General features: G+C 36.1%; 1 protein-coding gene across 2 annotated transcripts in view; it reads right to left on the bottom strand.

Annotated features, from left to right (window-relative positions):
- Positions 1-724: 724 nt before the first annotated feature.
- The window catches only part of PLXNA2 (plexin A2), a 436,755-nt gene continuing 423,475 nt past the window's right edge, over positions 725-14,004 (bottom strand). Inside the window, exons 30-32 of one of the 2 annotated variants that reach the window (XM_087720123.1) lie at positions 10,374-10,586; positions 8,257-8,407; positions 725-5,970 (exon numbers count right to left, since the gene is read on the bottom strand). In XM_087720123.1, coding sequence (XP_087576249.1) covers positions 5,875-5,970; positions 8,257-8,407; positions 10,374-10,586 — 460 coding nt within the window. In that variant the 3' untranslated portion in view covers positions 725-5,874. Of the gene's footprint in view, positions 5,971-8,256; positions 8,408-10,373; positions 10,587-14,004 lie in introns of those variants that run through there. The other variant, XM_087720124.1, reaches the window with a different exon arrangement.

Consider the following 14,004-nt stretch of genomic DNA (forward strand, 5'->3'; position numbering starts at 1 on the left):
AACTTCCAGCTGTTTGTTGGCACTTCTGGATTTGGCATAGCTATAGAACTCAATTGCCCCACTCAGCTTTTAGCTGCTTACATATTTCAATCCATGGCTGATCCCCCCCACCCCCACACACATTGTCAATTAACTGCAACACCAAGCCAACTTTGTCTTGGTATTTCCTGCTTTCCTCCTCTTTCCTTTCCTGTCACATTTCTTTTCCCCTCTTCCTAATACATGAACACAATTTGTGAGAAGACATTCTCCTTTTATAGTTGGAGGTTCAGATGTCTTCCAGTTAATTCAACTGTTTCAAAGTTCTGAGAGAGAGAGAGAAGAGAAAAAAGGAAGAGGGACTTGCACTAACCATTGCGACCCTCCCCTTTCATAGTTAAGGAAATCAAAGCAATAATTTAAAAAAATCTGCCAAGTTTTGAACCAGTGAGATTATGCATATCAGGCAAGTGATATAACCACATGCTACTGAGATTCCTGTTTTTCAGAAGTTGAAGTAGACTTTATTCTCCCAAATGCTTGAAGCTGGTTGTTGTACCTGCATATATATATATATATATATATATATATATATATATATATATATATATATATATATATATATATATATATATATATATATATATATATATATATATATATATATATATATATATATATATATATATATATATATATATATATATATAATAGCAATAGCACTTAGACTTATATATTGATCCTTGGAAGGATGGAAGGCTGAGTCAACCTTGAGCCAGAGAGAATCGAACTGCTAAACTGCAGGCAAGCAACAGTCAGCAGAAGTAGCCTGCATTTTGTATAGATATATTGTGTATAAACGTGGAAATATATATTTTTAGAAAATTCTGCCCATAGGAAGGAAGATAATTGCTTTCCTGGAATGATACATTGGGATGGCAAAACATCAGCAGAATTGTCCCAATGGTGCTTTTTCAAAAGGCAAGTAGACTTTGTTTTTCCCAACAAACAAAAACAAAGTCTGGTTGTATTTTGAAAAAGCACCTTTGGGACAACCATGACCTGAATGACTGAGAATCTCCATAGACCAAGAGTGTCAAACTCACGGCCTGCGGGCCAAATGCGTCATATGCTGTGACCCCCCCACCCAGTTTAGCGAAGAGAATAAAAGTCACAATACGTCACATGAGAACAACGTGACACCCCTGTCATAGACTATCAGCAGAATTGTCCAGTGGGAGGCTGCGTAGTATACAATTGAATCTTTTGCAAGCACTGGAGAAGTGTCTCAAAATCTAGATAGATATATCTCAGCTATTACAAAAACAGGAAAGGAAATTAGTTTAAACTCAAATACATTATAAATTATTTAGAGAAATAGTTATTTCTGAAAATGTTTTTTTTAAAAAAATGACTCGGAATCCCTACAACTAAAAACAAGGTATCACCGTGTCACTTTCCTTACCCTGTGATGTAAGCAATAGCAGCAGCATGGAAGGGGAGGATACTTCGATGAAAAAGATCTAGAAGTTATCCTAGATTTTCTGATACGAAATGAAAGGTAATCCATTGTGACAAGGATGCAGGGATCCCTGCTAGTCCTCCTCACTATATTTTTCCTAAATAAGGTGAAGATTGCCATCATCCTGAATAAGACAGATGATTTCCAATTACTTTTAAGATATTATCTATAAGGAAGAGAGAAACTGTTTAATTTCCAGCTTCACTTACAATTTTCATTGTTCATTTATTCTGAGTGGAACTACAGCACATTCAGCTGCTTACTCTTTTTGTTCCTTTTTAAATGGAATCTATTACACAAAAATGAATACAGATTAAAAAGACCTGCTGATTGGTTGGACAGGTGAAGTGGGTACAGAATTTTAGTACTACGACAAAAAACCAAGAAAGGCAGACACGTCTGCTAACATGATGGAGCTTTATACAATAAAGGTCTTCAAAAGGAAAGAAACATCTGATTAGCACATCATTGCCTCCTTGCTTTGAGTTCTTTGATGGCTTTGGATAGCACTCATCAAGTGAAAGCTAAAATGGAATTATTCACACACAAAAAAGAAGTGTTAGGAACAAAAATTCCAGGAATGTAATATCTGGCTTTGATGTAAGAACATCTGAAATGAAATAAGCTAGAACTGACACATCAGGATAAGATAGCAGGATGGGCAATATTACCTTAAAAAAAATCATGGTTCTAAATGCTCAAGCCTTATTGTTTTCCAAAGAAATTTTCACTTTAGATTAACCTCACAATATTAGGTAAATGCCTGTGGATTTGGCCAGTCTTCAACAATTCTTGAACATGGCCCAAGGCATTGGGGATAGTGATGGTTCAGGCTGGGAAGACTGAGGTCCTGCAGCAGCAGTTTATACTCTTTATAGCCATGTAAATTGACCATGAAATGAAAGTCATGCATTTAATTCCAAATTTGCTTTAGGATAAGTTGTATCAAAGTAGCAAGCAAAAACTATTAGATAAAGTACGATTGCCTAGAAAATCTCATCCAGCCTTCGAAATAGATGTTACACATCTGCAATGGAAAACTGATTGTAGAATGCAGTAGTTGCTGTGAAAGGACCTATGCAAATATATTTGAATCAACAGATTTGATTCTTGCCAACTCTATGAGTATTTTTTCAATCCCTAACCTGTTCATTATTAATTTATATGGACCAGCAGGTCCAGCACTGATAGTACAGTCTAAACAAGGGTATCTATAGTAACAACTCATTGTTTTTAGATGATAAATCCTGGTGAGTGATATTTTTTCCCCCATTTCTGACTAAAGATGTAAGAAACTACAACTAGATACAGCTTTAGTTTGGAATATTGACACTTCAAATATATAGTTCATCTAACACAACAGCAAAAACTAATACAAATGCATAAAAGAAGCCCAAGGAGAATTCACTGTGAAATGCTTGTAATTGGAAATGTAGAAAATCCATTGATAAAAATAAGCTGCTAAACATAGTACCTTTGTCAATTAAGTTTAGGACTAAAAGAGACAATTCTTCCTTTGCAATCAAATTCCCTTGCGTGCTAAAGGACATGGAAGTAATGCTTCTGAAAATATGCTGTCCTTCTGAGACATTTCAGGCATTTAACTGCTACTCTCTGCTCTTGCCAAGTCAGTGTAAATCAGATTTTTTTTTTGGCTGCAAATCTTTGACTGCTGAGAATGTCAAAGGCTTTGGCTTATTGTACAAGGTCAATCATTAGTATTTCTTTCAGGCTATTAATAGGACCCAAGGAAACTTATGAAAGTAAATTATCAAGGGGAAAAAGGGGGTTGACACTGCTTTGATGAATTATAATTAAAACAGTAAGTTGGTCCTTTAATTTACCCCTTTGCTGGCAGAATTCAGGATAATGATTAGAAGAATGAGAGATTCTCACAAAATATGCAATTCAGTTAAAACATGTGGTACCAAATTCACTCAGCCTTTTGTGGAAGCAATCTCTCCATTGTAGGTGAGGGAAGGGAATCTTAGTGGTGTTTTTTTAAAGACCCATCTACATATCACTGGTCCAAATGGGCATATTGGTCAGGAGCAATTTCCTCCTTTCTGATGTGGGGGCTAAGCAGAGCATACTAGTAGATGAAGCTCACTATAAAAGAATTCCTCAGAATTAATTAGAAGCTGAGCTATGCTAATAAAGCAATCTATTCAATCATTTTCAGGCTGCTCACCTTTGAAATAGATTTCAGTATGCATCACCTTGTTCTAAGTGCATAGAGCAATATAGTGTGAGAGGCTTCCTCTCTGCAGATGTCCAGGGAGCAATTTTACAGGATGGGGTCAACAGTTCTGCCTCCCTCATGTTAATTGTTCTGGAATCTCCTTCATGAATGAAGAGTGTGATGATAGCTGTTTATAGCAGGAGATAGCAGGCTAACTCCTGTTTCGGACCGCATGACAAAAGGTCCTAGATACAGGATGAAGTATTGTAGACACGGAACAGCAGCAAAAGCTTGGGTTCACCTGACTTCCCTACATAGAACTTTGTACAAAAAAACTAGCTAAGGATTATTTCTGAAAACCTCCACTTCCTAAAACGCTTAGGATTTTAGAACTGAGGTATGCCTGACAAATGATAATATCCTCTAATCCCATTCACATTATTGTAATCACATTATTTTTCTTATACTGAAAATGTGACATAATTTGGTAGAATCGTAATCCAATCCAAGGTGCCTGTCCACAGACACACCCAGAAAAGCCATTTTGTACTCTTCAAGTCTGACTTCATTCATGGGAACAGCACTCATGGGCCCAATATTCTGCCTTCCATTAGTTTTAATCACCTTGCCCTTCTTCTCACCCCTTTTAACTGTAGCCTGTCCAAACGTCAATATTCATTACAGACAGAAATGTTTACAGCATCCCACCTGCTATTAGCACTCTTGAAGGGACTTTGGTTTTTTTTTTTTTTAAGTCATTTGTAAAGAGCAATGACAACTCACAGACATCATCAGCCTTTTACTGATCACTTAGAAATGGACTTCTAGGGTCAATTAAAAAATCTAATCTGAGTTGAGACACATGGACACAGACAAGACTACAGTAATTAGCCAGCATGTAGAGTGTGCCATTTCCTTTTGTCCAGAGAGAAGGTGCCCCCATTTCCCTCTCCCAGGAGACATTGAAGTCTTATGTTTGACCTCTGCATGATCTTTCATATCGTGTGAGAAAAATGCAGCCATTTTTTCTGACTGCATAAGTGAATTCAAAGCAGGAAAGCAATAAATATGTTAACTCACTAGGTCTACACTGTTCAAGTACTGCTTGCTGTAAACACTTTTTTAAAAGCAAGAAATCACGTGGTGACTAGGAAAAACAAACAACTCAAAAGCTAACTGATCAATCAACACTCTAAGCAACTAAGAAAGCCAATCAGTTTTTATATGGATTGCACCTACAAAAGTGCATAATGCACCAGTTCATTTTTAACCATCACAACTTCCTTAGCTTCAAAAGGATCAGACATTCCTTAGGAACACAACTGTCGATACATAAAAACAGGAAGGAATCACTTCAATGAGGGAAATCTTGTGTCAAAGTAGAAGAGGAATGAAGGACTTTCATAAAATCATAGTGTCCCTTCAATGGTAAATAAGGAGTATTAAAAAAATATCAGTACTCTATAAATACATAGTTGAAGCTGGATTTCAGCACAGATGAGTTGCGTGACCAGATGGCTTTTCCACTCACATAGATTCCTGCTAAAAGACTCTTGAAGAATGCTGGATTTTCCTTTCCAACTGCACTATTTAAAAGGCTTGGTGCAAATTTGTGCTCCTGGGGATATTTTTTTAAGTTCCCAGGCAGATGAATAATGGAGTTTTTTCAAGTATTCTCTAAGGTAGGAGAATCTACTTGCAAACCATTCATCTGAGCCATGAACAACGAGGTTCTCGTATGATGTGAGGGGCAATGTACAGTGGAATCTTCAAGAAGACGTAGCCACTGCGCTTTTGTTACCTTTTTTCTTCTCTTTTCTTTTTCTTAAAAAAACTTTAAATATTGTTTTTTGTTATCTCTTAATATACACCAAACAATTTTCATGCAAAGCAGCAGTCATGGAGAAGTCTAAGCTTCCAACGACCTTCAAGGTTACAGCTTGAATAGCTGAACTATTTGATAAATCCAACTGATGTTTGAGATGCACAGTTGCTGTTGTTTTCCTTCATTCTTTCAACTGGAATTTTGTGAGTTTTGAGCTAAGAAACAGGGGCAACCTTTGCTTCTTGTAGGAGGGTCTCACAGTATTCCCAATATATTCTTTGTGGCCTCTTTGCCAATTTCCTTAATTCCCCAAAGTCTTTGCAATCACTCCTTATGTTTTTTTCCTAGGAGTTCCTGCTCCTTTCTTCAGCTTTCCATAGACATGGCACCAATAAGTTGCTCTACTTTGTATGCTAAGCGCTGCCGGCGCGCCTGCTCATCCTGCTCCAGAGCCCCAATGATCTGGAACCAAAATGAATACAAACAAGAAAGGACAGAAAATAATAAGAATGAACTGGATTTAAGTAGATTAAAAGGAAAAGGAAGAACAATATATATAAATAAATGGTCTTACAAATTCATGACAATTTCATTGTGCATTGATAAGAACACAGTGCATAGGAATGATGCTTTGAAATTTTAGCCTTATGGTAAGTCTGTGAATGAGAATAACTAGGGTCTTCAAATGTTTGCATAAGTTGAAATGTACTATAGAACTGTTAGCCACACTCAGTCTTTAACTCTACTTTCTAGAGAAAATGTAATGGAAAAACATAATGGAAAGCACAGAATTTCATTGAGTTCATAAACCCCTCCTTATTTTTGAGTTACCATGTTGACTCACTTTGCCAGCAAAAAGCACAATTATGTTCTGGAGACTACATTTCCTCTATTATTTAGCAAATGGCTGCTGCACTATACCATGTTTTTTATACATGCACTTAAAAGACAAAAACCTTGCCTTTAATACTTGTAACTGCAAAATAGGCATTACTTAGCACTGCAAATTAAAGGGCTGACCAGATAGTGGGGACTTAGACATTAAGTAATTTATCCATCAAAAAAGAGTATGTGCTGATAGTAATATTTTGTAATATATATATTTGGTTGTGCCATGCAACTTGTCTCTGGGAAAATAGCATATGGTCAAACAACCAGATAATTTTGCAGGCATTCAGAGAATAATACAAATTTTCAATAACAACCTTCTGCTTTATCTAAAGATTGTTTAATCACTTTGTGATGAAAATTATTACTACAGATATTTTGCAAGCAAATTCCTTTAAGATATGACTTTTATATATGTGATTTCATGATATACATCCTTTTTATATACACATTTTGAACAGAGAGCAATGTAGCAAAATTTGGAGAAGTGTAATACATTGAATTTTGGCTTGCATCTTACTTTGGAACATGTGAATTAAATTAGTTAATTGATTTGGTTTGCATTTTAGCATTTCTTTTCCATTCCTAGCCATTAGTAATTTCATTCTATTTGAAAAAAAAATGGGACACTGGCCAATATAATAATATAATTGGAAAAGAAGCAACACAACACAAAAATAAGTAAATATGTCATTTTTTTTGCTTATTAAGCAACTTTTTGCTTATTTTTTATAAACAATATAAAAATTCAGAAGATTTTCATAAGATTCAGAAGCCTATTTTTAGAATAACAGTAACTCATTTATTGTGAATTCACAATTCAGACAATTATTCCTTAGGCAGACTCATCTGTTATTACTTTTATTTTACTTTTACTAAAGCTATTTAATATGCTCAGGCTGTGAGAAATGAAAACTAATTGTGGTGAACATTGGTCCTTTATATTTTGTTGCATACTTTGTGTTGGGCATTATGTAGCATATCTTTGTGTCATGCAGTCATTTTATGGTTACAAATTGCTCTGAAAATAAATTGGAATTATTTTCGCATCCCAAATGGCATTATAAGATTCAGCCAGATATATTTGAAAAGAAGGTACTTGCAAAACAATCTTATGATACTCTATCAAAAAACAAACAAACCCCTGAATACTTCTTTTATGGTTTTCCAAACCCAGCAAGGTAAGCAATTTACTGCCAGACCTCAATAGTGCCAATAATGGCGGTTTAATTTTCTAAAATTTTTTGGGGATGTATTAAGAAAAATAGGTGCATCATTTCTCCAGTTAGTTTAGCATCTAGACTACCTTTGAGTTTGGTTTGAGTTTATTTGTTCCTGCTGTGAGAATGTCTGGTTGTTGGTAGGTGCTGTTCCTTGGGCTTTGATATAATGTTACTATGTTGTTTAATTATTTTAATCTTGTTACTGGATTGTGGAATGTCAGCTGTTTAAAGTTTGATTGTTTATGACAATTATGCAGTGAAGGCAGGGGTGGGATTCTATTGGTTTGGATTAGTTCAGGCGAATTGGTAGCTCCAAAGATCAGCTGGGAGCAAACCAGTTCGCTAGCAAGTGGGCCCGCCCGCCTGCCCGCCCTCGCTTTACCTACCTTTATCTTCTCAGCTGCTCAGAAGATTCCTGCTTGAGAAGGAAAACAGCTGAGGCATGGCAGAGTGGATTGCCGCGCCTCAGCTGTTTTCCTTCCCAAGCAGTAATCTGGAAGGTAAGTCTTCTCTAAACGCGCGCAAAGCACATGCTCAGCGAACTGGTTGTTAAACCTGGGTGAAGGGTTTAATCAACAAATATGTTTCTCAAAAAATAAATAAATCCCCAAACCCTTTGAAGAAAGACGTTTCTCACCTCCTCACTGTATTTACTGACATAGGAGTATATTTCATTGAGCGCACTCAGCATGTTGAAATCAACATAGTGCAGACGTGACTGTTCTGCGAGGTAGGCATTCATGTCTTGGTCACTGATGGCTGGGAGTTTTGCAATATCTGCATAATACCTGCAAAGTAATGGAGAAATTGTTACTGACTACTTAAAGCACAAATGTTTGAGAGAAAAAAGAAGAAGCAATCAAGAATGAATTGAATTGAAGCCACAAGTCATTTCTGCAGGAAAACTATGTAAAGGTCAAAATGAACAAAGCATCAGGTGGATTTTGTAGGGTATGTGATGAACCTTAAAGTGAAAAAAAAATGTGTTCCTACTACGCTCATGCCATAATAAATGCACAATAACAGAATTTATTAGCAATGTATAATACATTGTTGCATTGTATATACGATTGTTTGTGATATATGAATATCACTAATATAAATAACAATTCTACTTATTAAGTACTTCTGTAGTTGAATAAGAAGCAGCCCAGTAATAAAGCTAAAATGTAATCTAATTAAATGTAGAGAAAAAGATTTATGTAAGAAAGTAAACGATGACAGCTGGAGTTGACAATGACAACAATATTTGTTTATATTTTCCTCTTTGGTATTGTTTTTATCATAACAATGATGCTATTATATTTTCAGTAAATATTATCTGGATTCCTTCCAGTTAGGTTTCAGATCTGGAAACAGTAATGAGATTGATTTTGATTGCACTTGTTGGCAGCAATAGCACCTATATAGTGCTACATAGTGCTTTTTTGCACTCTCTGGGAGGTTTGCAATGCCAACATATTGCCCCCTCCCAACAGTCTAGGCTCTTATTTTACCTATCCTGGAAGTCTGAGTCCATCTTGAGCCCAGTCCGGATCGAACTCCAGATTGTGGGCAGAGCTTAATCTGCAGTACTGCATTCCAATCACTGTACCACAAGGACTCGTGGCATCTGGTTGGATCAGAATGGCAGTAGTTCATCCAGTCTTGCCCTCCTTGATTTCATGTCTCTTCTGATAATGGTATAATTCTTCAGGATGAAGAATTAGTAATGGGAGGCATGGCATTGTTGTGGTTTTCTTCTTTTCTCAGGGGTTGTCTCCAGTATTGGCTGGGGAAAGTCTAGCTCTAAGGCTCTGCTTTGTGGACTTCAAAACAGGAGCCTCTCCTTCCACTTCTATTTATCATCTACATTAAGCCACTGGGTGAGGTGATATGATGATGGGGGGAATTAGGTATTATCAGTATGGTGATAATATTCAGTTATGCATCTCCATTCTGGGCTGACCAAGTGATGCTCTCAAGATTCTTTCTTAGTATCTGAAAGCTGTAGGAGTCTGGTTGGGGAGATTTATGCTTAGCAATACTGGACCATCCCTACCACCCAGGGACTAAGTTCTAAATGGTTTAGTAGTGTCTCAGATGGTGCCATGGTTAGGAGATCCTCCTAGGCTCCTGCCCCTATTTGGAAACTGATAGCAGCTCTGGCTAGCATGATATTGCTCAGATCCATATTGTGCATACCTCAGTATGCCGTGAAATATCCCAACTTCTTAAGCTATCCTAGCTTCTTCTGTGCTTCCAGGTACAAATCAGAATGAACCACTATTACCACTTATAAAGCTTTTTATGATGCAGGGCTTGGTTGTGCATGTAAACTGCCTGTCTGTAGGTATGAACCAAAGTGGCACAGTGGTAAGAGTGCAGTATTGCAGGCTACTTCAGCTGACTGCTAGCTGCAGTTCAGCAGTTCAAATCTCACTGACTCAATGTTAACTCAGCCTTCCATCCTTCCGAGGAGGGTAAAATGAGACCCATATTGTTGAGGGGGGGAGGCAATATGCTGACTCTGTAAACCGCTTAGAGAGAGTTGTAAAAGCACTGCGAAGCAGTATATAAGTCTAAGTGCTATTGCTATTTTGGAATCTGTAAATGGTTCCTTAATACTGATCTTTGAGTAGGGAAGAAAACACAACTGCCACTCAGAATGCCACCCAGATGCAGAGTGAAATTATACTAGACTCAATAACTGCAAGCTTGGGGAAGCTCAAAAATTCTTGTCATGCAGCACATACCCACTATTTGAATACTGACCTTTCTACCCAGCTTTTATAGCTGGGTATATCCTTGGCATACAGCAGCTTATTGGAGGGGGAATCTTTGCCCAGTCGATGCTCTGAGGTGGAACATGAATCCATAAAAGTCTGAGCTACAACTGACAGGCAGGCATCGGTGATACTTCCCTTGTGGATATCAAAGACGAACTGTGGATTTTTAATTACATTCACCCAGAAGCGAAGAGGAAGACTGTGTGACATAAATATGCATTAAGATTTTTTTTAAAAAATAGCAACATATTCCTACAATCATAGCTTTCCTTTTTTCTTTTCACAAAAATGTTAAATAAGAATGGTAATAGTAATAATAGCAGAAATGAGGAATATTGTACTGTACATTCCAATAATGTAGCACTGTATTATTAATGGTACTTGGCAACCAAGATGAATTAATTATATTTAGCATTATATTCCAGCAAAGATGGATATCCTCTTCCTAAATACTAAAATCAAAATACAGAATTATGAAGAAACTATTGTATTTGAATGTATTGAACTATTTGACTTATTTAGGTTGGAGATCTAGCCAAAGAGGGAAGTCTTTCTTTTGATTTAGATAATCCATTTTCCCCTCAAACATTTTGTTCTATTCTTGCTTTCCGTTTCTTTTAGTTTTAATGCAGTAATGAGCATCTTCAATGTATATTCATTAAAACTCTCTTCTCATGGATTTACAATAGTGTATTCCACCCTAAATATTATCTGTAACGATTTTTTCTTCCTATTCCTTTTATTCTTCAGATGGAAAACATCACTAGATGCCACTGTTTGCCTCTTTTTCCCATAAATACCAATATTATGTACAGAGGTGAGAAAAAAGTCCAAATCTCTATGTAATATAAAATCCACAATAACTAGAAACAGAAAAAGAACCATAATATGAACAAGGTAACATATTTTTATTTCCATTTTCTAGAGTTGGAGGCTAAGGGAACCCAACATTATCAAAGAATAGAATGTTGTAAAGTTAGCTTGAAATATGAATAAAAAACCTAAATAGAATACCATTGATTTTCTCTGTAACCTGTCTCACAAAAACAACAAAAAACATACAAACATTTTAACTGACCATAATCAACAGCAAAGACCCAAAAATATCTTTTTCTTCTTTTGATTCCTCTATATTGTTGATAGTTAACAATACTGAAGACCTAGGCACCAGAAAATTGAGGAAATGCTATTTTCTGGGGCTCCTGATGCCTTGATTGCTGTTTTTGCAGCATTCTAGGCATGACATGTAGAAGAGTTAGTCTAGGTCAGTAAGAAAATGCAAAAGGTGCTAAAATCAATTGCTGGCATTTCCAATTAGACTATGTTGCAGCTGATGTGAAAAATCTCTGCTTTATACTCTGGACAGCAGCTGCAAGTCAGAATATAAAGTCTGGGGCTAAATAAGCAAACTGACTAATCTCATATAAATATACCCCTCTTTCCCCTCTTTCTGATTTTCTGAGATTTTGGGTATCTTTACTGTTGATAGTTGTCAGAGCTTCATATAAAGAAAGCCTGAATGAGCAAACTACATCAATGTTCGGTGTTATTTCAAGAACAAAGTGCAGTAATCCAATCTTCAATGTACCAGTGTGAAAAAGGACCCTCCCCATTAAATTCAGTAACTGGTTGAAGTACCTGAAATCGTATAAGCACTTTCTGAATTGTGATAAATCTCTCACATCACAATGGTCTGGAGATCTCTAATTTGGGGGTGCTTTTGTACTTTAGGACTTGAGCAATTGTTCAAATGCTGAGGCAAGAAAGATCCTCCAAATTAGGAGACTACCATATCCATGCTTGACAATTGATATGAAATTCTTTTTGTGGAGCATACTGTTTGATTTATTATGTATCTTGTTAGCTCCAAAGTTTCAGTTATCTACCTATAAAATATCCCTATGGAAGTCTGGAAGTAGATTCTTTGTTCTTTGGAGGAAACTTGACATAAGCACCAAAGTTTGTAAGAAGAAATAGGTTTTGCCTTACTAATTCTGCAATGAATCTCATTTTTGGGGAATAAATACTGAGGCAGCAGAGATCTGCAGATCTCTGGATCTTGTTTTTTTTAATGAGTTTAATGAAATGTTTGTCATAGAATAATCTCTCTTGGGAGGATTCTGCATTGTTCCAAATCTTCGTTGTCTCGGGAGATTTCTTAACTGTGGTTTAGTATAGCTTTGATAATGCTTTGTTGATCTTTTCCACTTTGATAAGCATACGTGACATTTTTACAGAGGTCTCCAGAAATTTATTTTGAACAGGGCATGATGTATGTTTAGAATCAGCATGATGAAAATATCCCTGGGATGTCTGTAAGATAGGGAATATCACTCAACTCAGAGTTGACTGTTTAATGAAGTACTCCCACAATTGGCCCCACGTAGCTCTTTAACTGAATTTACTGAACAAGACCGCAATTATTTGTTCACATTGTCATATCATTTTTTGGATGTTTTTGTTTATGAAAGAAATGATTCAAGTACAAAACATGCTTCATTATTGTCTATTAAACTCCTTTTAATTACTTAAAATAACATTCAATGGCAAAGACACAGCTGAGTATAGAGGTTCTCATTCTAACACTTTTTTGCTGATCCATCAGCTTGTGGCAGGTAAGAGAATATGAGTAACTCAAGGGTAAAGAAACATAAGAACCTTTTCGATAGTAATTTGAGAGTTGAGGTGTTGTCTGTGTCCAGTTTTTCATCATAAATTGGTCTTGAGAAAAAAAGGGATATTCCTATTTTTTTAATTTGTAGAATTTATATCCTATATTACGCTGTTGTATTTACAACATGAAAAACTTCAAAATAAATTCCTTTTTTAAATAGATTGTTTAGACCAGATACTGTTAGGAGCACAGAATCAGGACCATCTGTTAAATTGTAGCAAACAAGATTTATTCAAGCTTATAAACAAGAATTTAATCATCTAAAGTTCAACTCTAAATTGGTACCAGATAAGGGTCAATGAAATTCAGGAGAGGTTGGACTTGAACCATTTGTGGGAACATAATGACCCTAACATGATGACACATTTAATTCAACCCTCCAGCTCTGCCTGCTCTTTTCCTGCATGTATGGACTTAACTCTATGTTTATAGAAAGATATTTTTGGTTCTGGCTTTCCTTTGTATTGAAGTGAGCCAATCCATTATATGAATCTGAGAGTTAGAAAATATGTAGTAACACCATACGTACCATGTTTGTGGTGTGTTTCATTAAGACTATAAATGGAAAAGTATCTTACTATCCTAATACTGACTGAAGACAGAATTCTTTTTAATGTGTGCATGGCCAGATGCAGTACTGGAAAACAATCATAACATTCTTTGAAGAGCTTTCCCATAATCCATCTGGTACATTGGCACCTGTCCATTTGTACAATGAAGTCTTAGGCTGCTTATTTTGTTAGGGTTTGGCCATGCTTTTCTATCCAAACAGCAAAGAACAACTTTTTGAAGAGATGTTAGAAATTAGTCTTTTAAAATCAGGCATTGGCAAGCAAAACTGAACCACAATTCACCTTTTCAGTAACAAAATAAACAACCTGTTTCTTATTGCTTTCTCTCAAGTATATGTCAAGACATCTAAACTCAATAAAATAGTAAACCA

The sequence above is a fragment of the Thamnophis sirtalis genome, unplaced genomic scaffold (assembly GCF_051295495.1).
Source record: "Thamnophis sirtalis isolate CommonGarterSnake01/CBP01778 unplaced genomic scaffold, rThaSir2_p1.2 scaffold_7, whole genome shotgun sequence".
Classification (NCBI taxonomy): Eukaryota; Metazoa; Chordata; class Lepidosauria; order Squamata; family Natricidae; genus Thamnophis; species Thamnophis sirtalis.